The sequence below is a fragment of the Grus americana genome, chromosome 32 (assembly GCF_028858705.1).
Source record: "Grus americana isolate bGruAme1 chromosome 32, bGruAme1.mat, whole genome shotgun sequence".
In the NCBI taxonomy this organism is placed as follows: Eukaryota; Metazoa; Chordata; class Aves; order Gruiformes; family Gruidae; genus Grus; species Grus americana.
The window spans coordinates 1,891,606-1,918,270 of record NC_072883.1 but is presented as its reverse complement, the minus strand read 5'-3'; the positions used below and the strand labels follow the sequence as shown (position 1 = coordinate 1,918,270).

At 56.1% G+C, this 26,665-nt stretch overlaps 1 protein-coding gene across 1 annotated transcript in view; it reads right to left on the bottom strand.

Annotated features, from left to right (window-relative positions):
• The window catches only part of LOC129198269 (tenascin-X-like), a 74,324-nt gene that overhangs the window by 28,982 nt on the left and 18,677 nt on the right, over positions 1–26,665 (bottom strand). Inside the window, exons 15-37 of the mRNA XM_054807420.1 lie at positions 24,993–25,286; positions 24,439–24,726; positions 22,587–22,880; positions 22,033–22,320; positions 20,422–20,486; positions 20,193–20,331; positions 19,639–19,752; positions 18,029–18,093; positions 17,800–17,938; positions 17,246–17,359; positions 15,390–15,533; positions 14,836–14,949; positions 12,972–13,115; positions 11,349–11,413; positions 11,120–11,258; positions 10,566–10,679; positions 8,706–8,849; positions 8,152–8,265; positions 6,292–6,435; positions 4,440–4,733; positions 3,886–4,173; positions 2,038–2,331; positions 186–479 (exon numbers count right to left, since the gene is read on the bottom strand). Coding sequence (XP_054663395.1) covers positions 186–479; positions 2,038–2,331; positions 3,886–4,173; positions 4,440–4,733; positions 6,292–6,435; positions 8,152–8,265; positions 8,706–8,849; positions 10,566–10,679; positions 11,120–11,258; positions 11,349–11,413; positions 12,972–13,115; positions 14,836–14,949; positions 15,390–15,533; positions 17,246–17,359; positions 17,800–17,938; positions 18,029–18,093; positions 19,639–19,752; positions 20,193–20,331; positions 20,422–20,486; positions 22,033–22,320; positions 22,587–22,880; positions 24,439–24,726; positions 24,993–25,286 — 4,092 coding nt within the window. The remainder of the gene's footprint in view (positions 1–185; positions 480–2,037; positions 2,332–3,885; positions 4,174–4,439; positions 4,734–6,291; positions 6,436–8,151; positions 8,266–8,705; positions 8,850–10,565; positions 10,680–11,119; positions 11,259–11,348; positions 11,414–12,971; positions 13,116–14,835; positions 14,950–15,389; positions 15,534–17,245; positions 17,360–17,799; positions 17,939–18,028; positions 18,094–19,638; positions 19,753–20,192; positions 20,332–20,421; positions 20,487–22,032; positions 22,321–22,586; positions 22,881–24,438; positions 24,727–24,992; positions 25,287–26,665) is intronic.

Genomic DNA, 26,665 nt, shown 5'->3' with positions numbered 1-26,665 from the left:
CCATGCAATGCTCCCTCCGTCTTTCATATTACCACTGGTTCATCCATTCACCCATCCATCCAACCCAGTCAGCACCAAAGAGATGTTCCCACATCCCAGAAGGCATAAAATACCCAGGAGAGACCCTGACCCATATAAAACCCCGTTCAAAAGGAGACATAGAAGAGGCTCACAGAAGCCCTCACCTGTGACGGCATCGGTGGAGACGGGGCCCAGGCGTTTCCGACCCCACACCCCGTACAGGTTGAACTTGTAGCGGCGGGATGGTGACAGCCCAGGCACCGTCACCGTGCGTGAACCACCGTCCACGGGCAACACCTGGGGCTGGCCTTGGGCATCCCTGTACTGCACCGTGAAGGAGTCAAAGGTGCCCTCGGGGACGCTCCACTCCAGCTGGACGGAGTCGGGGCTGACGTGGGAGGCCGTGAGCTCGCCCAGGATGGGCTGCGATGGTGGCTCCTCCTCTGGCTCGGACGCAGCTGTAACAGAGAGGGCACAATGCAGGGAAGAATCATCTGTCCATCCACTCAACTAATCATCCCTACAACTATGAGTTCACCTGAGCATCCACCCACCTGCTCTTCCACACATTCTTAACACTCTCCTGCCCATCAACCTTCCAGGCGGGCACATCTGCACCCTTCTACTCACCATCTGGCCATCTGTTCTTCCATTCAATCATCCAATCGTTGGCCAAATCACCCAAAGAAACATTTTACCACCACCTGTCTACCATCTTTGGACAGGCTGGATCAATGGGCCGAGGCCAACTGGATGAGGTTTACGAAGGCCAAGTGCCGGGATCCTCCACTTCGGTCACAACAACCCCCTGGCAGTGCTACAGGCTTGGAGCAGAGTGGCTGCCAAGCTGCCCAGTGGAAAAGGACCTGGGGGTGTTGACTGACCACGGGGTGAACATGAGCCAGCAGTGTGCCCAGGTGGCCGAGGCGGCCAACAGCATCCTGGCTTGTGTCAGGAATAGCGTGGCCAGCAGGAGCAGGGACGTGGTTGTGCCCCTGCACTCTGCTGTGGCGAGGCCGCGCCTCCACTACTGTGTTCAGTTTGGGGCCCCTCACTCCAAGAAGGACACTGAGGTGCTGGAGCGAGTCCAGAGAAGGGCAACGAAGCTGGTGAAGGGTCTGGAGCACAACTCCTGTGAGGAGTGGCTGAGGGAACTGGGGTTGTTTAGCCTGGAGAAGAGGAGGCTGCGGGGAGACCTGATCGCTCTCTACAGCTGCCTCAAAGGAGGGCATAGTGAGGTGGGTGTTGGTCTCTTCTCCCAAGTAACTAGTGACAGGACGAGAGGAAATGGCCTCATGTTGCATCAGGGGAGGTTTAGATTGGATATTAGGTTCTTCACCGAAAGAGTGGTCAGGCATTGGAACAGGCTGCCCAGAGATGTTGTGGAGTCACTAACCCTGGAGGTGTTCAACAAATGTTTAGAAGTGGCACTTTGGGACGTGGTTTAGTAGGCATGGTGATGTTGGGTTGAGAGTTGGACATGATGATCTAAGAGGCCTTTTCCAACCTTAATGATTCTATGATTCTGTTCTATGCTTCCATCCAGCTGATCAACCATTTTACCGTAAGCCATTTCATCCATCGGTCCTTGATTCCTTTTCCCTACCCAACCATCCTATCACCCGTCTTCCATCAAAAAACCCATTTATCCAGGCAACCAACTGCTCAATCATCTCTCCATCCAATCTACTGGATCAACAACCACTCACCATCACCCAAACATCCATCCATCCATCCATCCATCCATCCATCTCCTCATCCAATGGGCCACACACTCATCAACCACCCATACCCCCATCCCTCCCTCCCTCCCTCTCGCCTTCCCTCTCTCCCCTCCCTTACTGCCCTCAACCCTGCTTGCACCCATCCCTCCATCCAGCCCCCAATCAACACCCACCAAGAGAACTTCCCAGTTCCCACATGGGCCAACCATCTGCAACGGGCCCTGCCCAAGCTCCTGACACACTCCAAACCCAGGGCCAGCGAGGACACACATGGTCCCACAGCACCACTCACCTGTGACCGCATCGGTGGAGACGGGGCCCAGGCGTTTCCGACCCCACACCCCGTACAGGTTGAACTTGTAGCGGCGGGATGGTGACAGCCCAGGCACCGTCACCGTGCGTGAACCACCGTCCACGGGCAACACCTGGGGCTGGCCTTGGGCATCCCTGTACTGCACCGTGAAGGAGTCAAAGGTGCCCTCGGGGACGCTCCACTCCAGCTGGACGGAGTCGGGGCTGACGTGGGAGGCCGTGAGCTCGCCCAGGATGGGCTGCGATGGTGGCTCCTCCTCTGGCTCGGACGCAGCTGTAACAGAGAGGGCACAATGCAGGGAAGAATCATCTGTCCATCCACTCAACTAATCATCCCTACAACTATGAGTTCACCTGAGCATCCACCCACCTGCTCTTCCACACATTCTTAACACTCTCCTGCCCATCAACCTTCCAGGCGGGCACATCTGCACCCTTCTACTCACCATCTGGCCATCTGTTCTTCCATTCAATCATCCAATCGTTGGCCAAATCACCCAAAGAAACATTTTACCACCACCTGTCTACCATCTTTGGACAGGCTGGATCAATGGGCCGAGGCCAACTGGATGAGGTTTACGAAGGCCAAGTGCCGGGATCCTCCACTTCGGTCACAACAACCCCCTGGCAGTGCTACAGGCTTGGAGCAGAGTGGCTGCCAAGCTGCCCAGTGGAAAAGGACCTGGGGGTGTTGACTGACCACGGGGTGAACATGAGCCAGCAGTGTGCCCAGGTGGCCGAGGCGGCCAACAGCATCCTGGCTTGTGTCAGGAATAGTGTGGCCAGCAGGAGCAGGGACGTGGTTGTGCCCCTGCACTCTGCTGTGGCGAGGCCGCGCCTCCACTACTGTGTTCAGTTTGGGGCCCCTCACTCCAAGAAGGACACTGAGGTGCTGGAGCGAGTCCAGAGAAGGGCAACGAAGCTGGTGAAGGGTCTGGAGCACAACTCCTGTGAGGAGTGGCTGAGGGAACTGGGGTTGTTTAGCCTGGAGAAGAGGAGGCTGCGGGGAGACCTGATCGCTCTCTACAGCTGCCTCAAAGGAGGGCATAGTGAGGTGGGTGTTGGTCTCTTCTCCCAAGTAACTAGTGACAGGACGAGAGGAAATGGCCTCATGTTGCATCAGGGGAGGTTTAGATTGGATATTAGGTTCTTCACCGAAAGAGTGGTCAGGCATTGGAACAGGCTGCCCAGAGATGTTGTGGAGTCACTAACCCTGGAGGTGTTCAACAAATGTTTAGAAGTGGCACTTTGGGACGTGGTTTAGTAGGCATGGTGATGTTGGGTTGAGAGTTGGACATGATGATCTAAGAGGCCTTTTCCAACCTTAATGATTCTATGATTCTGTTCTATGCTTCCATCCAGCTGATCAACCATTTTACCGTAAGCCATTTCATCCATCGGTCCTTGATTCCTTTTCCCTACCCAACCATCCTATCACCCGTCTTCCATCAAAAAACCCATTTATCCAGGCAACCAACTGCTCAATCATCTCTCCATCCAATCTACTGGATCAACAACCACTCACCATCACCCAAACATCCATCCATCCATCCATCCATCCATCTCCTCATCCAATGGGCCACACACTCATCAACCACCCATACCCCCATCCCTCCCTCCCTCCCTCTCGCCTTCCCTCTCTCCCCTCCCTTACTGCCCTCAACCCTGCTTGCACCCATCCCTCCATCCAGCCCCCAATCAACACCCACCAAGAGAACTTCCCAGTTCCCACATGGGCCAACCATCTGCAACGGGCCCTGCCCAAGCTCCTGACACACTCCAAACCCAGGGCCAGCGAGGACACACATGGTCCCACAGCACCACTCACCTGTGACCGCATCGGTGGAGACGGGGCCCAGGCGTTTCCGACCCCACACCCCGTACAGGTTGAACTTGTAGCGGCGGGATGGTGACAGCCCAGGCACCGTCACCGTGCGTGAACCTCCGTCCACGGGCAACACCTGGGGCTGGCCTTGGGCATCCTTGTACTGCACCGTGAAGGAGTCAAAGGTGCCCTCGGGGACGCTCCACTCCAGCTGGACGGAGTCGGGGCTGACATGAGGGGCCGTGAGCTCGCCCAGGATGGGCTGCGATGGTGGCTCCTCTTCTTGTGGAGCTGGGCGTGCAATGCAGAGAGCACAATGCAGGATGGAAACATTGAGCCTTACGTCCATCCGTCAGGAAGACAAACATTCATCCATGCAATGCTCCCTCCGTCTTTCATATTACCACTGGTTCATCCATTCACCCATCCATCCAACCCAGTCAGCACCAAAGAGATGTTCCCACATCCCAGAAGGCATAAAATACCCAGGAGAGACCCTGACCCATATAAAACCCCGTTCAAAAGGAGACATAGAAGAGGCTCACAGAAGCCCTCACCTGTGACGGCATCGGTGGAGACGGGGCCCAGGCGTTTCCGACCCCACACCCCGTACAGGTTGAACTTGTAGCGGCGGGATGGTGACAGCCCAGGCACCGTCACCGTGCGTGAACCACCGTCCACGGGCAACACCTGGGGCTGGCCTTGGGCATCCCTGTACTGCACCGTGAAGGAGTCAAAGGTGCCCTCGGGGACGCTCCACTCCAGCTGGACGGAGTCGGGGCTGACGTGGGAGGCCGTGAGCTCGCCCAGGATGGGCTGCGATGGTGGCTCCTCCTCTGGCTCGGACGCAGCTGTAACAGAGAGGGCACAATGCAGGGAAGAATCATCTGTCCATCCACTCAACTAATCATCCCTACAACTATGAGTTCACCTGAGCATCCACCCACCTGCTCTTCCACACATTCTTAACACTCTCCTGCCCATCAACCTTCCAGGCGGGCACATCTGCACCCTTCTACTCACCATCTGGCCATCTGTTCTTCCATTCAATCATCCAATCGTTGGCCAAATCACCCAAAGAAACATTTTACCACCACCTGTCTACCATCTTTGGACAGGCTGGATCAATGGGCCGAGGCCAACTGGATGAGGTTTACGAAGGCCAAGTGCCGGGATCCTCCACTTCGGTCACAACAACCCCCTGGCAGTGCTACAGGCTTGGAGCAGAGTGGCTGCCAAGCTGCCCAGTGGAAAAGGACCTGGGGGTGTTGACTGACCACGGGGTGAACATGAGCCAGCAGTGTGCCCAGGTGGCCGAGGCGGCCAACAGCATCCTGGCTTGTGTCAGGAATAGCGTGGCCAGCAGGAGCAGGGACGTGGTTGTGCCCCTGCACTCTGCTGTGGCGAGGCCGCGCCTCCACTACTGTGTTCAGTTTGGGGCCCCTCACTCCAAGAAGGACACTGAGGTGCTGGAGCGAGTCCAGAGAAGGGCAACGAAGCTGGTGAAGGGTCTGGAGCACAACTCCTGTGAGGAGTGGCTGAGGGAACTGGGGTTGTTTAGCCTGGAGAAGAGGAGGCTGCGGGGAGACCTGATCGCTCTCTACAGCTGCCTCAAAGGAGGGCATAGTGAGGTGGGTGTTGGTCTCTTCTCCCAAGTAACTAGTGACAGGACGAGAGGAAATGGCCTCATGTTGCATCAGGGGAGGTTTAGATTGGATATTAGGTTCTTCACCGAAAGAGTGGTCAGGCATTGGAACAGGCTGCCCAGAGATGTTGTGGAGTCACTAACCCTGGAGGTGTTCAACAAATGTTTAGAAGTGGCACTTTGGGACGTGGTTTAGTAGGCATGGTGATGTTGGGTTGAGAGTTGGACATGATGATCTAAGAGGCCTTTTCCAACCTTAATGATTCTATGATTCTGTTCTATGCTTCCATCCAGCTGATCAACCATTTTACCGTAAGCCATTTCATCCATCGGTCCTTGATTCCTTTTCCCTACCCAACCATCCTATCACCCGTCTTCCATCAAAAAACCCATTTATCCAGGCAACCAACTGCTCAATCATCTCTCCATCCAATCTACTGGATCAACAACCACTCACCATCACCCAAACATCCATCCATCCATCCATCCATCCATCCATCTCCTCATCCAATGGGCCACACACTCATCAACCACCCATACCCCCATCCCTCCCTCCCTCCCTCTCGCCTTCCCTCTCTCCCCTCCCTTACTGCCCTCAACCCTGCTTGCACCCATCCCTCCATCCAGCCCCCAATCAACACCCACCAAGAGAACTTCCCAGTTCCCACATGGGCCAACCATCTGCAACGGGCCCTGCCCAAGCTCCTGACACACTCCAAACCCAGGGCCAGCGAGGACACACATGGTCCCACAGCACCACTCACCTGTGACCGCATCGGTGGAGACGGGGCCCAGGCGTTTCCGACCCCACACCCCGTACAGGTTGAACTTGTAGCGGCGGGATGGTGACAGCCCAGGCACCGTCACCGTGCGTGAACCACCGTCCACGGGCAACACCTGGGGCTGGCCTTGGGCATCCCTGTACTGCACCGTGAAGGAGTCAAAGGTGCCCTCGGGGACGCTCCACTCCAGCTGGACGGAGTCGGGGCTGACGTGGGAGGCCGTGAGCTCGCCCAGGATGGGCTGCGATGGTGGCTCCTCCTCTGGCTCGGACGCAGCTGTAACAGAGAGGGCACAATGCAGGGAAGAATCATCTGTCCATCCACTCAACTAATCATCCCTACAACTATGAGTTCACCTGAGCATCCACCCACCTGCTCTTCCACACATTCTTAACACTCTCCTGCCCATCAACCTTCCAGGCGGGCACATCTGCACCCTTCTACTCACCATCTGGCCATCTGTTCTTCCATTCAATCATCCAATCGTTGGCCAAATCACCCAAAGAAACATTTTACCACCACCTGTCTACCATCTTTGGACAGGCTGGATCAATGGGCCGAGGCCAACTGGATGAGGTTTACGAAGGCCAAGTGCCGGGATCCTCCACTTCGGTCACAACAACCCCCTGGCAGTGCTACAGGCTTGGAGCAGAGTGGCTGCCAAGCTGCCCAGTGGAAAAGGACCTGGGGGTGTTGACTGACCACGGGGTGAACATGAGCCAGCAGTGTGCCCAGGTGGCCGAGGCGGCCAACAGCATCCTGGCTTGTGTCAGGAATAGCGTGGCCAGCAGGAGCAGGGACGTGGTTGTGCCCCTGCACTCTGCTGTGGCGAGGCCGCGCCTCCACTACTGTGTTCAGTTTGGGGCCCCTCACTCCAAGAAGGACACTGAGGTGCTGGAGCGAGTCCAGAGAAGGGCAACGAAGCTGGTGAAGGGTCTGGAGCACAACTCCTGTGAGGAGTGGCTGAGGGAACTGGGGTTGTTTAGCCTGGAGAAGAGGAGGCTGCGGGGAGACCTGATCGCTCTCTACAGCTGCCTCAAAGGAGGGCATAGTGAGGTGGGTGTTGGTCTCTTCTCCCAAGTAACTAGTGACAGGACGAGAGGAAATGGCCTCATGTTGCATCAGGGGAGGTTTAGATTGGATATTAGGTTCTTCACCGAAAGAGTGGTCAGGCATTGGAACAGGCTGCCCAGAGATGTTGTGGAGTCACTAACCCTGGAGGTGTTCAACAAATGTTTAGAAGTGGCACTTTGGGACGTGGTTTAGTAGGCATGGTGATGTTGGGTTGAGAGTTGGACATGATGATCTAAGAGGCCTTTTCCAACCTTAATGATTCTATGATTCTGTTCTATGCTTCCATCCAGCTGATCAACCATTTTACCGTAAGCCATTTCATCCATCGGTCCTTGATTCCTTTTCCCTACCCAACCATCCTATCACCCGTCTTCCATCAAAAAACCCATTTATCCAGGCAACCAACTGCTCAATCATCTCTCCATCCAAGCTACTGGTTCAACAACCACTCACCATCACCCAAACATCCATCCATCCATCCATCCATCCATCCATCCATCCATCTCCTCATCCAATGGGCCACACACTCATCAACCACCCATACCCCCATCCCTCCCTCCCTCCCTCTCGCCTTCCCTCTCTCCCCTCCCTTACTGCCCTCAACCCTGCTTGCACCCATCCCTCCATCCAGCCCCCAATCAACACCCACCAAGAGAACTTCCCAGTTCCCACATGGGCCAACCATCTGCAACGGGCCCTGCCCAAGCTCCTGACACACTCCAAACCCAGGGCCAGTGAGGACACGCATGGTCCCACAGCACCACTCACCTGTGACGGCATCGGTGGAGACGGGGCCCAGGCGTTTCCGACCCCACACCCCGTACAGGTTGAACTTGTAGCGGCGGGATGGTGACAGCCCAGGCACCGTCACCGTGCGTGAACCTCCGTCCACGGGCAACACCTGGGGCTGGCCTTGGGCATCCTTGTACTGCACCGTGAAGGAGTCAAAGGTGCCCTCGGGGACGCTCCACTCCAGCTGGACGGAGTCGGGGCTGACATGAGGGGCCGTGAGCTCGCCCAGGATGGGCTGCGATGGTGGCTCCTCTTCTTGTGGAGCTGGGCGTGCAATGCAGAGAGCACAATGCAGGATGGAAACATTGAGCCTTACGTCCATCCGTCAGGAAGACAAACATTCATCCATGCAATGCTCCCTCCGTCTTTCATATTACCACTGGTTCATCCATTCACCCATCCATCCAACCCAGTCAGCACCAAAGAGATGTTCCCACATCCCAGAAGGCATAAAATACCCAGGAGAGACCCTGACCCATATAAAACCCCGTTCAAAAGGAGACATAGAAGAGGCTCACAGAAGCCCTCACCTGTGACGGCATCGGTGGAGACGGGGCCCAGGCGTTTCCGACCCCACACCCCGTACAGGTTGAACTTGTAGCGGCGGGATGGTGACAGCCCAGGCACCGTCACCGTGCGTGAACCACCGTCCACGGGCAACACCTGGGGCTGGCCTTGGGCATCCCTGTACTGCACCGTGAAGGAGTCAAAGGTGCCCTCGGGGACGCTCCACTCCAGCTGGACGGAGTCGGGGCTGACGTGGGAGGCCGTGAGCTCGCCCAGGATGGGCTGCGATGGTGGCTCCTCCTCTGGCTCGGACGCAGCTGTAACAGAGAGGGCACAATGCAGGGAAGAATCATCTGTCCATCCACTCAACTAATCATCCCTACAACTATGAGTTCACCTGAGCATCCACCCACCTGCTCTTCCACACATTCTTAACACTCTCCTGCCCATCAACCTTCCAGGCGGGCACATCTGCACCCTTCTACTCACCATCTGGCCATCTGTTCTTCCATTCAATCATCCAATCGTTGGCCAAATCACCCAAAGAAACATTTTACCACCACCTGTCTACCATCTTTGGACAGGCTGGATCAATGGGCCGAGGCCAACTGGATGAGGTTTACGAAGGCCAAGTGCCGGGATCCTCCACTTCGGTCACAACAACCCCCTGGCAGTGCTACAGGCTTGGAGCAGAGTGGCTGCCAAGCTGCCCAGTGGAAAAGGACCTGGGGGTGTTGACTGACCACGGGGTGAACATGAGCCAGCAGTGTGCCCAGGTGGCCGAGGCGGCCAACAGCATCCTGGCTTGTGTCAGGAATAGCGTGGCCAGCAGGAGCAGGGACGTGGTTGTGCCCCTGCACTCTGCTGTGGCGAGGCCGCGCCTCCACTACTGTGTTCAGTTTGGGGCCCCTCACTCCAAGAAGGACACTGAGGTGCTGGAGCGAGTCCAGAGAAGGGCAACGAAGCTGGTGAAGGGTCTGGAGCACAACTCCTGTGAGGAGTGGCTGAGGGAACTGGGGTTGTTTAGCCTGGAGAAGAGGAGGCTGCGGGGAGACCTGATCGCTCTCTACAGCTGCCTCAAAGGAGGGCATAGTGAGGTGGGTGTTGGTCTCTTCTCCCAAGTAACTAGTGACAGGACGAGAGGAAATGGCCTCATGTTGCATCAGGGGAGGTTTAGATTGGATATTAGGTTCTTCACCGAAAGAGTGGTCAGGCATTGGAACAGGCTGCCCAGAGATGTTGTGGAGTCACTAACCCTGGAGGTGTTCAACAAATGTTTAGAAGTGGCACTTTGGGACGTGGTTTAGTAGGCATGGTGATGTTGGGTTGAGAGTTGGACATGATGATCTAAGAGGCCTTTTCCAACCTTAATGATTCTATGATTCTGTTCTATGCTTCCATCCAGCTGATCAACCATTTTACCGTAAGCCATTTCATCCATCGGTCCTTGATTCCTTTTCCCTACCCAACCATCCTATCACCCGTCTTCCATCAAAAAACCCATTTATCCAGGCAACCAACTGCTCAATCATCTCTCCATCCAATCTACTGGATCAACAACCACTCACCATCACCCAAACATCCATCCATCCATCCATCCATCCATCCATCCATCCATCTCCTCATCCAATGGGCCACACACTCATCAACCACTCATACCCCCATCCCTCCCTCCCTCCCTCTCGCCTTCCCTCTCTCCCCTCCCTTACTGCCCTCAACCCTGCTTGCACCCATCCCTCCATCCAGCCCCCAATCAACACCCACCAAGAGAACTTCCCAGTTCCCACATGGGCCAACCATCTGCAACGGGCCCTGCCCAAGCTCCTGACACACTCCAAACCCAGGGCCAGCGAGGACACACATGGTCCCACAGCACCACTCACCTGTGACCGCATCGGTGGAGACGGGGCCCAGGCGTTTCCGACCCCACACCCCGTACAGGTTGAACTTGTAGCGGCGGGATGGTGACAGCCCAGGCACCGTCACCGTGCGTGAACCTCCGTCCACGGGCAACACCTGGGGCTGGCCTTGGGCATCCTTGTACTGCACCGTGAAGGAGTCAAAGGTGCCCTCGGGGACGCTCCACTCCAGCTGGACGGAGTCGGGGCTGACATGAGGGGCCGTGAGCTCGCCCAGGATGGGCTGCGATGGTGGCTCCTCTTCTTGTGGAGCTGGGTGTGCAATGCAGAGAGCACAATGCAGGATGGAAACATTGAGCCTTACGTCCATCCGTCAGGAAGACAAACATTCATCCATGCAATGCTCCCTCCGTCTTTCATATTACCACTGGTTCATCCATTCACCCATCCATCCAACCCAGTCAGCACCAAAGAGATGTTCCCACATCCCAGAAGGCATAAAATACCCAGGAGAGACCCTGACCCATATAAAACCCCGTTCAAAAGGAGACATAGAAGAGGCTCACAGAAGCCCTCACCTGTGACGGCATCGGTGGAGACGGGGCCCAGGCGTTTCCGACCCCACACCCCGTACAGGTTGAACTTGTAGCGGCGGGATGGTGACAGCCCAGGCACCGTCACCGTGCGTGAACCACCGTCCACGGGCAACACCTGGGGCTGGCCTTGGGCATCCCTGTACTGCACCGTGAAGGAGTCAAAGGTGCCCTCGGGGACGCTCCACTCCAGCTGGACGGAGTCGGGGCTGACGTGGGAGGCCGTGAGCTCGCCCAGGATGGGCTGCGATGGTGGCTCCTCCTCTGGCTCGGACGCAGCTGTAACAGAGAGGGCACAATGCAGGGAAGAATCATCTGTCCATCCACTCAACTAATCATCCCTACAACTATGAGTTCACCTGAGCATCCACCCACCTGCTCTTCCACACATTCTTAACACTCTCCTGCCCATCAACCTTCCAGGCGGGCACATCTGCACCCTTCTACTCACCATCTGGCCATCTGTTCTTCCATTCAATCATCCAATCGTTGGCCAAATCACCCAAAGAAACATTTTACCACCACCTGTCTACCATCTTTGGACAGGCTGGATCAATGGGCCGAGGCCAACTGGATGAGGTTTACGAAGGCCAAGTGCCGGGATCCTCCACTTCGGTCACAACAACCCCCTGGCAGTGCTACAGGCTTGGAGCAGAGTGGCTGCCAAGCTGCCCAGTGGAAAAGGACCTGGGGGTGTTGACTGACCACGGGGTGAACATGAGCCAGCAGTGTGCCCAGGTGGCCGAGGCGGCCAACAGCATCCTGGCTTGTGTCAGGAATAGCGTGGCCAGCAGGAGCAGGGACGTGGTTGTGCCCCTGCACTCTGCTGTGGCGAGGCCGCGCCTCCACTACTGTGTTCAGTTTGGGGCCCCTCACTCCAAGAAGGACACTGAGGTGCTGGAGCGAGTCCAGAGAAGGGCAACGAAGCTGGTGAAGGGTCTGGAGCACAACTCCTGTGAGGAGTGGCTGAGGGAACTGGGGTTGTTTAGCCTGGAGAAGAGGAGGCTGCGGGGAGACCTGATCGCTCTCTACAGCTGCCTCAAAGGAGGGCATAGTGAGGTGGGTGTTGGTCTCTTCTCCCAAGTAACTAGTGACAGGACGAGAGGAAATGGCCTCATGTTGCATCAGGGGAGGTTTAGATTGGATATTAGGTTCTTCACCGAAAGAGTGGTCAGGCATTGGAACAGGCTGCCCAGAGATGTTGTGGAGTCACTAACCCTGGAGGTGTTCAACAAATGTTTAGAAGTGGCACTTTGGGACGTGGTTTAGTAGGCATGGTGATGTTGGGTTGAGAGTTGGACATGATGATCTAAGAGGCCTTTTCCAACCTTAATGATTCTATGATTCTGTTCTATGCTTCCATCCAGCTGATCAACCATTTTACCGTAAGCCATTTCATCCATCGGTCCTTGATTCCTTTTCCCTACCCAACCATCCTATCACCCGTCTTCCATCAAAAAACCCATTTATCCAGGCAACCAACTGCTCAATCATCTCTCCATCCAATCTACTGGATCAACAACCACTCACCATCACCCAAACATCCATCCATCCATCCATCCATCCATCCATCTCCTCATCCAATGGGCCACACACTCATCAACCACCCATACCCCCATCCCTCCCTCCCTCCCTCTCGCCTTCCCTCTCTCCCCTCCCTTACTGCCCTCAACCCTGCTTGCACCCATCCCTCCATCCAGCCCCCAATCAACACCCACCAAGAGAACTTCCCAGTTCCCACATGGGCCAACCATCTGCAACGGGCCCTGCCCAAGCTCCTGACACACTCCAAACCCAGGGCCAGCGAGGACACACATGGTCCCACAGCACCACTCACCTGTGACCGCATCGGTGGAGACGGGGCCCAGGCGTTTCCGACCCCACACCCCGTACAGGTTGAACTTGTAGCGGCGGGATGGTGACAGCCCAGGCACCGTCACCGTGCGTGAACCACCGTCCACGGGCAACACCTGGGGCTGGCCTTGGGCATCCCTGTACTGCACCGTGAAGGAGTCAAAGGTGCCCTCGGGGACGCTCCACTCCAGCTGGACGGAGTCGGGGCTGACGTGGGAGGCCGTGAGCTCGCCCAGGATGGGCTGCGATGGTGGCTCCTCCTCTGGCTCGGACGCAGCTGTAACAGAGAGGGCACAATGCAGGGAAGAATCATCTGTCCATCCACTCAACTAATCATCCCTACAACTATGAGTTCACCTGAGCATCCACCCACCTGCTCTTCCACACATTCTTAACACTCTCCTGCCCATCAACCTTCCAGGCGGGCACATCTGCACCCTTCTACTCACCATCTGGCCATCTGTTCTTCCATTCAATCATCCAATCGTTGGCCAAATCACCCAAAGAAACATTTTACCACCACCTGTCTACCATCTTTGGACAGGCTGGATCAATGGGCCGAGGCCAACTGGATGAGGTTTACGAAGGCCAAGTGCCGGGATCCTCCACTTCGGTCACAACAACCCCCTGGCAGTGCTACAGGCTTGGAGCAGAGTGGCTGCCAAGCTGCCCAGTGGAAAAGGACCTGGGGGTGTTGACTGACCACGGGGTGAACATGAGCCAGCAGTGTGCCCAGGTGGCCGAGGCGGCCAACAGCATCCTGGCTTGTGTCAGGAATAGCGTGGCCAGCAGGAGCAGGGACGTGGTTGTGCCCCTGCACTCTGCTGTGGCGAGGCCGCGCCTCCACTACTGTGTTCAGTTTGGGGCCCCTCACTCCAAGAAGGACACTGAGGTGCTGGAGCGAGTCCAGAGAAGGGCAACGAAGCTGGTGAAGGGTCTGGAGCACAACTCCTGTGAGGAGTGGCTGAGGGAACTGGGGTTGTTTAGCCTGGAGAAGAGGAGGCTGCGGGGAGACCTGATCGCTCTCTACAGCTGCCTCAAAGGAGGGCATAGTGAGGTGGGTGTTGGTCTCTTCTCCCAAGTAACTAGTGACAGGACGAGAGGAAATGGCCTCATGTTGCATCAGGGGAGGTTTAGATTGGATATTAGGTTCTTCACCGAAAGAGTGGTCAGGCATTGGAACAGGCTGCCCAGAGATGTTGTGGAGTCACTAACCCTGGAGGTGTTCAACAAATGTTTAGAAGTGGCACTTTGGGACGTGGTTTAGTAGGCATGGTGATGTTGGGTTGAGAGTTGGACATGATGATCTAAGAGGCCTTTTCCAACCTTAATGATTCTATGATTCTGTTCTATGCTTCCATCCAGCTGATCAACCATTTTACCGTAAGCCATTTCATCCATCGGTCCTTGATTCCTTTTCCCTACCCAACCATCCTATCACCCGTCTTCCATCAAAAAACCCATTTATCCAGGCAACCAACTGCTCAATCATCTCTCCATCCAAGCTACTGGTTCAACAACCACTCACCATCACCCAAACATCCATCCATCCATCCATCCATCCATCCATCCATCCATCCATCTCCTCATCCAATGGGCCACACACTCATCAACCACCCATACCCCCATCCCTCCCTCCCTCCCTCTCGCCTTCCCTCTCTCCCCTCCCTTACTGCCCTCAACCCTGCTTGCACCCATCCCTCCATCCAGCCCCCAATCAACACCCACCAAGAGAACTTCCCAGTTCCCACATGGGCCAACCATCTGCAACGGGCCCTGCCCAAGCTCCTGACACACTCCAAACCCAGGGCCAGTGAGGACACGCATGGTCCCACAGCACCACTCACCTGTGACGGCATCGGTGGAGACGGGGCCCAGGCGTTTCCGACCCCACACCCCGTACAGGTTGAACTTGTAGCGGCGGGATGGTGACAGCCCAGGCACCGTCACCGTGCGTGAACCTCCGTCCACGGGCAACACCTGGGGCTGGCCTTGGGCATCCTTGTACTGCACCGTGAAGGAGTCAAAGGTGCCCTCGGGGACGCTCCACTCCAGCTGGACGGAGTCGGGGCTGACATGAGGGGCCGTGAGCTCGCCCAGGATGGGCTGCGATGGTGGCTCCTCTTCTTGTGGAGCTGGGCGTGCAATGCAGAGAGCACAATGCAGGATGGAAACATTGAGCCTTACGTCCATCCGTCAGGAAGACAAACATTCATCCATGCAATGCTCCCTCCGTCTTTCATATTACCACTGGTTCATCCATTCACCCATCCATCCAACCCAGTCAGCACCAAAGAGATGTTCCCACATCCCAGAAGGCATAAAATACCCAGGAGAGACCCTGACCCATATAAAACCCCGTTCAAAAGGAGACATAGAAGAGGCTCACAGAAGCCCTCACCTGTGACGGCATCGGTGGAGACGGGGCCCAGGCGTTTCCGACCCCACACCCCGTACAGGTTGAACTTGTAGCGGCGGGATGGTGACAGCCCAGGCACCGTCACCGTGCGTGAACCACCGTCCACGGGCAACACCTGGGGCTGGCCTTGGGCATCCCTGTACTGCACCGTGAAGGAGTCAAAGGTGCCCTCGGGGACGCTCCACTCCAGCTGGACGGAGTCGGGGCTGACGTGGGAGGCCGTGAGCTCGCCCAGGATGGGCTGCGATGGTGGCTCCTCCTCTGGCTCGGACGCAGCTGTAACAGAGAGGGCACAATGCAGGGAAGAATCATCTGTCCATCCACTCAACTAATCATCCCTACAACTATGAGTTCACCTGAGCATCCACCCACCTGCTCTTCCACACATTCTTAACACTCTCCTGCCCATCAACCTTCCAGGCGGGCACATCTGCACCCTTCTACTCACCATCTGGCCATCTGTTCTTCCATTCAATCATCCAATCGTTGGCCAAATCACCCAAAGAAACATTTTACCACCACCTGTCTACCATCTTTGGACAGGCTGGATCAATGGGCCGAGGCCAACTGGATGAGGTTTACGAAGGCCAAGTGCCGGGATCCTCCACTTCGGTCACAACAACCCCCTGGCAGTGCTACAGGCTTGGAGCAGAGTGGCTGCCAAGCTGCCCAGTGGAAAAGGACCTGGGGGTGTTGACTGACCACGGGGTGAACATGAGCCAGCAGTGTGCCCAGGTGGCCGAGGCGGCCAACAGCATCCTGGCTTGTGTCAGGAATAGCGTGGCCAGCAGGAGCAGGGACGTGGTTGTGCCCCTGCACTCTGCTGTGGCGAGGCCGCGCCTCCACTACTGTGTTCAGTTTGGGGCCCCTCACTCCAAGAAGGACACTGAGGTGCTGGAGCGAGTCCAGAGAAGGGCAACGAAGCTGGTGAAGGGTCTGGAGCACAACTCCTGTGAGGAGTGGCTGAGGGAACTGGGGTTGTTTAGCCTGGAGAAGAGGAGGCTGCGGGGAGACCTGATCGCTCTCTACAGCTGCCTCAAAGGAGGGCATAGTGAGGTGGGTGTTGGTCTCTTCTCCCAAGTAACTAGTGACAGGACGAGAGGAAATGGCCTCATGTTGCATCAGGGGAGGTTTAGATTGGATATTAGGTTCTTCACCGAAAGAGTGGTCAGGCATTGGAACAGGCTGCCCAGAGATGTTGTGGAGTCACTAACCCTGGAGGTGTTCAACAAATGTTTAGAAGTGGCACTTTGGGACGTGGTTTAGTAGGCATGGTGATGTTGGGTTGAGAGTTGGACATGATGATCTAAGAGGCCTTTTCCAACCTTAATGATTCTATGATTCTGTTCTATGCTTCCATCCAGCTGATCAACCATTTTACCGTAAGCCATTTCATCCATCGGTCCTTGATTCCTTTTCCCTACCCAACCATCCTATCACCCGTCTTCCATCAAAAAACCCATTTATCCAGGCAACCAACTGCTCAATCATCTCTCCATCCAATCTACTGGATCAACAACCACTCACCATCACCCAAACATCCATCCATCCATCCATCCATCCATCCATCCATCTCCTCATCCAATGGGCCACACACTCATCAACCACTCATACCCCCATCCCTCCCTCCCTCCCTCTCGCCTTCCCTCTCTCCCCTCCCTTACTGCCCTCAACCCTGCTTGCACCCATCCCTCCATCCAGCCCCCAATCAACACCCACCAAGAGAACTTCCCAGTTCCCACATGGGCCAACCATCTGCAACGGGCCCTGCCCAAGCTCCTGACACACTCCAAACCCAGGGCCAGCGAGGACACACATGGTCCCACAGCACCACTCACCTGTGACCGCATCGGTGGAGACGGGGCCCAGGCGTTTCCGACCCCACACCCCGTACAGGTTGAACTTGTAGCGGCGGGATGGTGACAGCCCAGGCACCGTCACCGTGCGTGAACCTCCGTCCACGGGCAACACCTGGGGCTGGCCTTGGGCATCCTTGTACTGCACCGTGAAGGAGTCAAAGGTGCCCTCGGGGACGCTCCACTCCAGCTGGACGGAGTCGGGGCTGACATGAGGGGCCGTGAGCTCGCCCAGGATGGGCTGCGATGGTGGCTCCTCTTCTTGTGGAGCTGGGTGTGCAATGCAGAGAGCACAATGCAGGATGGAAACATTGAGCCTTACGTCCATCCGTCAGGAAGACAAACATTCATCCATGCAATGCTCCCTCCGTCTTTCATATTACCACTGGTTCATCCATTCACCCATCCATCCAACCCAGTCAGCACCAAAGAGATGTTCCCACATCCCAGAAGGCATAAAATACCCAGGAGAGACCCTGACCCATATAAAACCCCGTTCAAAAGGAGACATAGAAGAGGCTCACAGAAGCCCTCACCTGTGACGGCATCGGTGGAGACGGGGCCCAGGCGTTTCCGACCCCACACCCCGTACAGGTTGAACTTGTAGCGGCGGGATGGTGACAGCCCAGGCACCGTCACCGTGCGTGAACCACCGTCCACGGGCAACACCTGGGGCTGGCCTTGGGCATCCCTGTACTGCACCGTGAAGGAGTCAAAGGTGCCCTCGGGGACGCTCCACTCCAGCTGGACGGAGTCGGGGCTGACGTGGGAGGCCGTGAGCTCGCCCAGGATGGGCTGCGATGGTGGCTCCTCCTCTGGCTCGGACGCAGCTGTAACAGAGAGGGCACAATGCAGGGAAGAATCATCTGTCCATCCACTCAACTAATCATCCCTACAACTATGAGTTCACCTGAGCATCCACCCACCTGCTCTTCCACACATTCTTAACACTCTCCTGCCCATCAACCTTCCAGGCGGGCACATCTGCACCCTTCTACTCACCATCTGGCCATCTGTTCTTCCATTCAATCATCCAATCGTTGGCCAAATCACCCAAAGAAACATTTTACCACCACCTGTCTACCATCTTTGGACAGGCTGGATCAATGGGCCGAGGCCAACTGGATGAGGTTTACGAAGGCCAAGTGCCGGGATCCTCCACTTCGGTCACAACAACCCCCTGGCAGTGCTACAGGCTTGGAGCAGAGTGGCTGCCAAGCTGCCCAGTGGAAAAGGACCTGGGGGTGTTGACTGACCACGGGGTGAACATGAGCCAGCAGTGTGCCCAGGTGGCCGAGGCGGCCAACAGCATCCTGGCTTGTGTCAGGAATAGTGTGGCCAGCAGGAGCAGGGACGTGGTTGTGCCCCTGCACTCTGCTGTGGCGAGGCCGCGCCTCCACTACTGTGTTCAGTTTTGGGCCCCTCACTCCAAGAAGGACACTGAGGTGCTGGAGCGAGTCCAGAGAAGGGCAACGAAGCTGGTGAAGGGTCTGGAGCACAACTCCTGTGAGGAGTGGCTGAGGGAACTGGGGTTGTTTAGCCTGGAGAAAGGAGGCTGCGGGGAGACCTGATCGCTCTCTACAGCTGCCTCAAAGGAGGGCATAGTGAGGTGGGTGTTGGTCTCTTCTCCCAAGTAACTAGTGACAGGACGAGAGGAAATGGCCTCATGTTGCACCAGGGGAGGTTTAGATTGGATATTAGGTTCTTCACCGAAAGAGTGGTCAGGCATTGGAACAGGCTGCCCAGAGATGTTGTGGAGTCACTAACCCTGGAGGTGTTCAACAAATGTTTAGAAGTGGCACTTTGGGACGTGGTTTAGTAGGCATGGTGATGTTGGGTTGAGAGTTGGACATGATGATCTAAGAGGCCTTTTCCAACCTTAATGATTCTATGATTCTGTTCTATGCTTCCATCCAGCTGATCAACCATTTTACCGTAAGCCATTTCATCCATCGGTCCTTGATTCCTTTTCCCTACCCAACCATCCTATCACCCGTCTTCCATCAAAAAACCCATTTATCCAGGCAACCAACTGCTCAATCATCTCTCCATCCAATCTACTGGTTCAACAACCACTCACCATCACCCAAACATCCATCCATCCATCCATCTCCTCATCCAATGGGCCACACACTCATCAACCACCCATACCCCCATCCCTCCCTCCCTCCCTCTCGCCTTCCCTCTCTCCCCTCCCTTACTGCCCTCAACCCTGCTTGCACCCATCCCTCCATCCAGCCCCCAATCAACACCCACCAAGAGAACTTCCCAGTTCCCACATGGGCCAACCATCTGCAACGGGCCCTGCCCAAGCTCCTGACACACTCCAAACCCAGGGCCAGCGAGGACACACATGGTCCCACAGCACCACTCACCTGTGACCGCATCGGTGGAGACGGGGCCCAGGCGTTTCCGACCCCACACCCCGTACAGGTTGAACTTGTAGCGGCGGGATGGTGACAGCCCAGGCACCGTCACCGTGCGTGAACCTCCGTCCACGGGCAACACCTGGGGCTGGCCTTGGGCATCCTTGTACTGCACCGTGAAGGAGTCAAAGGTGCCCTCGGGGACGCTCCACTCCAGCTGGACGGAGTCGGGGCTGACATGAGGGGCCGTGAGCTCGCCCAGGATGGGCTGCGATGGTGGCTCCTCTTCTTGTGGAGCTGGGCGTGCAATGCAGAGAGCACAATGCAGGATGGAAACATTGAGCCTTACGTCCATCCGTCAGGAAGACAAACATTCATCCATGCAATGCTCCCTCCGTCTTTCATATTACCACTGGTTCATCCATTCACCCATCCATCCAACCCAGTCAGCACCAAAGAGATGTTCCCACATCCCAGAAGGCATAAAATACCCAGGAGAGACCCTGACCCATATAAAACCCCGTTCAAAAGGAGACATAGAAGAGGCTCACAGAAGCCCTCACCTGTGACGGCATCGGTGGAGACGGGGCCCAGGCGTTTCCGACCCCACACCCCGTACAGGTTGAACTTGTAGCGGCGGGATGGTGACAGCCCAGGCACCGTCACCGTGCGTGAACCACCGTCCACGGGCAACACCTGGGGCTGGCCTTGGGCATCCCTGTACTGCACCGTGAAGGAGTCAAAGGTGCCCTCGGGGACGCTCCACTCCAGCTGGATGGAGTCGGGGCTGACGTGGGAGGCCGTGAGCTCGCCCAGGATGGGCTGCGATGGTGGCTCCTCCTCTGGCTCGGACGCAGCTGTAACAGAGAGGGCACAATGCAGGGAAGAATCATCTGTCCATCCACTCAACTAATCATCCCTACAACTATGAGTTCACCTGAGCATCCACCCACCTGCTCTTCCACACATTCTTAACACTCTCCTGCCCATCAACCTTCCAGGCGGGCACATCTGCACCCTTCTACTCACCATCTGGCCATCTGTTCTTCCATTCAATCATCCAATCGTTGGCCAAATCACCCAAAGAAACATTTTACCACCACCTGTCTACCATCTTTGGACAGGCTGGATCAATGGGCCGAGGCCAACTGGATGAGGTTTACGAAGGCCAAGTGCCGGGATCCTCCACTTCGGTCACAACAACCCCCTGGCAGTGCTACAGGCTTGGAGCAGAGTGGCTGCCAAGCTGCCCAGTGGAAAAGGACCTGGGGGTGTTGACTGACCACGGGGTGAACATGAGCCAGCAGTGTGCCCAGGTGGCCGAGGCGGCCAACAGCATCCTGGCTTGTGTCAGGAATAGCGTGGCCAGCAGGAGCAGGGACGTGGTTGTGCCCCTGCACTCTGCTGTGGCGAGGCCGCGCCTCCACTACTGTGTTCAGTTTGGGGCCCCTCACTCCAAGAAGGACACTGAGGTGCTGGAGCGAGTCCAGAGAAGGGCAACGAAGCTGGTGAAGGGTCTGGAGCACAACTCCTGTGAGGAGTGGCTGAGGGAACTGGGGTTGTTTAGCCTGGAGAAGAGGAGGCTGCGGGGAGACCTGATCGCTCTCTACAGCTGCCTCAAAGGAGGGCATAGTGAGGTGGGTGTTGGTCTCTTCTCCCAAGTAACTAGTGACAGGACGAGAGGAAATGGCCTCATGTTGCATCAGGGGAGGTTTAGATTGGATATTAGGTTCTTCACCGAAAGAGTGGTCAGGCATTGGAACAGGCTGCCCAGAGATGTTGTGGAGTCACTAACCCTGGAGGTGTTCAACAAATGTTTAGAAGTGGCACTTTGGGACGTGGTTTAGTAGGCATGGTGATGTTGGGTTGAGAGTTGGACATGATGATCTAAGAGGCCTTTTCCAACCTTAATGATTCTATGATTCTGTTCTATGCTTCCATCCAGCTGATCAACCATTTTACCGTAAGCCATTTCATCCATCGGTCCTTGATTCCTTTTCCCTACCCAACCATCCTATCACCCGTCTTCCATCAAAAAACCCATTTATCCAGGCAACCAACTGCTCAATCATCTCTCCATCCAATCTACTGGTTCAACAACCACTCACCATCACCCAAACATCCATCCATCCATCCATCTCCTCATCCAATGGGCCACACACTCATCAACCACCCATACCCCCATCCCTCCCTCCCTCCCTCTCGCCTTCCCTCTCTCCCCTCCCTTACTGCCCTCAACCCTGCTTGCACCCATCCCTCCATCCAGCCCCCAATCAACACCCACCAAGAGAACTTCCCAGTTCCCACATGGGCCAACCATCTGCAACGGGCCCTGCCCAAGCTCCTGACACACTCCAAACCCAGGGCCAGCGAGGACACACATGGTCCCACAGCACCACTCACCTGTGACCGCATCGGTGGAGACGGGGCCCAGGCGTTTCCGACCCCACACCCCGTACAGGTTGAACTTGTAGCGGCGGGATGGTGACAGCCCAGGCACCGTCACCGTGCGTGAACCTCCGTCCACGGGCAACACCTGGGGCTGGCCTTGGGCATCCTTGTACTGCACCGTGAAGGAGTCAAAGGTGCCCTCGGGGACGCTCCACTCCAGCTGGACGGAGTCGGGGCTGACATGAGGGGCCGTGAGCTCGCCCAGGATGGGCTGCGATGGTGGCTCCTCTTCTTGTGGAGCTGGGCGTGCAATGCAGAGAGCACAATGCAGGATGGAAACATTGAGCCTTACGTCCATCCGTCAGGAAGACAAACATTCATCCATGCAATGCTCCCTCCGTCTTTCATATTACCACTGGTTCATCCATTCACCCATCCATCCAACCCAGTCAGCACCAAAGAGATGTTCCCACATCCCAGAAGGCATAAAATACCCAGGAGAGACCCTGACCCATATAAAACCCCGTTCAAAAGGAGACATAGAAGAGGCTCACAGAAGCCCTCACCTGTGACGGCATCGGTGGAGACGGGGCCCAGGCGTTTCCGACCCCACACCCCGTACAGGTTGAACTTGTAGCGGCGGGATGGTGACAGCCCAGGCACCGTCACCGTGCGTGAACCTCCGTCCACGGGCAACACCTGGGGCTGGCCTTGGGCATCCCTGTACTGCACCGTGAAGGAGTCAAAGGTGCCCTCGGGGACGCTCCACTCCAGCTGGACGGAGTCGGGGCTGACGTGGGAGGCCGTGAGCTCGCCCAGGATGGGCTGCGATGGTGGCTCCTCCTCTGGCTCGGACGCAGCTGTAACAGAGAGGGCACAATGCAGGGAAGAATCATCTGTCCATCCACTCAACTAATCATCCCTACAACTATGAGTTCACCTGAGCATCCACCCACCTGCTCTTCCACACATTCTTAACACTCTCCTGCCCATCAACCTTCCAGGCGGGCACATCTGCACCCTTCTACTCACCATCTGGCCATCTGTTCTTCCATTCAATCATCCAATCGTTGGCCAAATCACCCAAAGAAACATTTTACCACCACCTGTCTACCATCTTTGGACAGGCTGGATCAATGGGCCGAGGCCAACTGGATGAGGTTTACGAAGGCCAAGTGCCGGGATCCTCCACTTCGGTCACAACAACCCCCTGGCAGTGCTACAGGCTTGGAGCAGAGTGGCTGCCAAGCTGCCCAGTGGAAAAGGACCTGGGGGTGTTGACTGACCACGGGGTGAACATGAGCCAGCAGTGTGCCCAGGTGGCCGAGGCGGCCAACAGCATCCTGGCTTGTGTCAGGAATAGCGTGGCCAGCAGGAGCAGGGACGTGGTTGTGCCCCTGCACTCTGCTGTGGCGAGGCCGCGCCTCCACTACTGTGTTCAGTTTGGGGCCCCTCACTCCAAGAAGGACACTGAGGTGCTGGAGCGAGTCCAGAGAAGGGCAACGAAGCTGGTGAAGGGTCTGGAGCACAACTCCTGTGAGGAGTGGCTGAGGGAACTGGGGTTGTTTAGCCTGGAGAAGAGGAGGCTGCGGGGAGACCTGATCGCTCTCTACAGCTGCCTCAAAGGAGGGCATAGTGAGGTGGGTGTTGGTCTCTTCTCCCAAGTAACTAGTGACAGGACGAGAGGAAATGGCCTCATGTTGCATCAGGGGAGGTTTAGATTGGATATTAGGTTCTTCACCGAAAGAGTGGTCAGGCATTGGAACAGGCTGCCCAGAGATGTTGTGGAGTCACTAACCCTGGAGGTGTTCAACAAATGTTTAGAAGTGGCACTTTGGGACGTGGTTTAGTAGGCATGGTGATGTTGGGTTGAGAGTTGGACATGATGATCTAAGAGGCCTTTTCCAACCTTAATGATTCTATGATTCTGTTCTATGCTTCCATCCAGCTGATCAACCATTTTACCGTAAGCCATTTCATCCATCGGTCCTTGATTCCTTTTCCCTACCCAACCATCCTATCACCCGTCTTCCATCAAAAAACCCATTTATCCAGGCAACCAACTGCTCAATCATCTCTCCATCCAATCTACTGGTTCAACAACCACTCACCATCACCCAAACATCCATCCATCCATCCATCCATCCATCCATCTCCTCATCCAATGGGCCACACACTCATCAACCACTCATACCCCCATCCCTCCCTCCCTCCCTCTCGCCTTCCCTCTCTCCCCTCCCTTACTGCCCTCAACCCTGCTTGCACCCATCCCTCCATCCAGCCCCCAATCAACACCCACCAAGAGAACTTCCCAGTTCCCACATGGGCCAACCATCTGCAACGGGCCCTGCCCAAGCTCCTGACACACTCCAAACCCAGGGCCAGCGAGGACACACATGGTCCCACAGCACCACTCACCTGTGACCGCATCGGTGGAGACGGGGCCCAGGTGTTTCCGACCCCACACCCCGTACAGGTTGAACTTGTAGCGGCGGGATGGTGACAGCCCAGGCACCGTCACCGTGTGTGAACCACCGTCCACGGGCAACACCTGGGGCTGGCCTTGGGCATCCTTGTACTGCACCGTGAAGGAGTCAAAGGTGCCCTTGGGGACGCTCCACTCCAGCTGGACGGAGTCGGGGCTGACATGAGGGGCCGTGAGCTCGCCCAGGATGGGCTGCGATGGTGGCTCCTCTTCTTGTGGAGCTGGGCGTGCAATGCAGAGAGCACAATGCAGGATGGAAACATTGAGCCTTACGTCCATCCGTCAGGAAGACAAACATTCATCCATGCAATGCTCCCTCTGTCTTTCATATTACCACTGGTTCATCCATTCACCCATCCATCCAATCCAGTCAGCACCAAAGAGATGTTCCCACATCCCAGAAGGCATAAAATACCCAGGAGAGACCCTGACCCATATAAAACCCCGTTCAAAAGGAGACATAGAAGAGGCTCACAGAAGCCCTCACCTGTGACGGCATCGGTGGAGACGGGGCCCAGGCGTTTCCGACCCCACACCCCGTACAGGTTGAACTTGTAGCGGCGGGATGGTGACAGCCCAGGTACCGTCACCGTGCGTGAACCACCGTCCACGGGCAACACCTGGGGCTGGCCTTGGGCATCCCTGTACTGCACCGTGAAGGAGTCAAAGGTGCCCTCGGGGACGCTCCACTCCAGCTGGACGGAGTCGGGGCTGACGTGGGAGGCTGTGAGCTCGCCCAGGATGGGCTGCGATGGTGGCTCCTCCTCTGGCTCGGACGCAGCTGTAACAGAGAGGGCACAATGCAGGGAAGAATCATCTGTCCATCCACTCAACTAATCATCCCTACAACTATGAGTTCACCTGAGCATCCACCCACCTGCTCTTCCACACATTCTTAACACTCTCCTGCCCATCAACCTTCCAGGCAGGCACATCTGCACCCTTCTACTCACCATCTGGCCATCTGTTCTTCCATTCAATCATCCAATCGTTGGCCAAATCACCCAAAGAAACATTTTACCACCACCTGTCTACCATCTTTGGACAGGCTGGATCAATGGGCCGAGGCCAACTGGATGAGGTTTACGAAGGCCAAGTGCCGGGATCCTCCACTTCGGTCACAACAACCCCCTGGCAGTGCTACAGGCTTGGAGCAGAGTGGCTGCCAAGCTGCCCAGTGGAAAAGGACCTGGGGGTGTTGACTGACCACGGGGTGAACATGAGCCAGCAGTGTGCCCAGGTGGCCGAGGCGGCCAACAGCATCCTGGCTTGTGTCAGGAATAGCGTGGCCAGCAGGAGCAGGGACGTGGTTGTGCCCCTGCACTCTGCTGTGGCGAGGCCGCGCCTCCACTACTGTGTTCAGTTTGGGGCCCCTCACTCCAAGAAGGACACTGAGGTGCTGGAGCGAGTCCAGAGAAGGGCAACGAAGCTGGTGAAGGGTCTGGAGCACAACTCCTGTGAGGAGTGGCTGAGGGAACTGGGGTTGTTTAGCCTGGAGAAGAGGAGGCTGCGGGGAGACCTGATCGCTCTCTACAGCTGCCTCAAAGGAGGGCATAGTGAGGTGGGTGTTGGTCTCTTCTCCCAAGTAACTAGTGACAGGACGAGAGGAAATGGCCTCATGTTGCATCAGGGGAGGTTTAGATTGGATATTAGGTTCTTCACCGAAAGAGTGGTCAGGCATTGGAACAGGCTGCCCAGAGATGTTGTGGAGTCACTAACCCTGGAGGTGTTCAACAAATGTTTAGAAGTGGCACTTTGGGACGTGGTTTAGTAGGCATGGTGATGTTGGGTTGAGAGTTGGACATGATGATCTAAGAGGCCTTTTCCAACCTTAATGATTCTATGATTCTGTTCTATGCTTCCATCCAGCTGATCAACCATTTTACCGTAAGCCATTTCATCCATCGGTCCTTGATTCCTTTTCCCTACCCAACCATCCTATCACCCGTCTTCCATCAAAAAACCCATTTATCCAGGCAACCAACTGCTCAATCATCTCTCCATCCAATCTACTGGATCAACAACCACTCACCATCACCCAAACATCCATCCATCCATCCATCCATCCATCCATCCATCCATCTCCTCATCCAATGGGCCACACACTCATCAACCACCCATACCCCCATCCCTCCCTCCCTCCCTCTCGCCTTCCCTCTC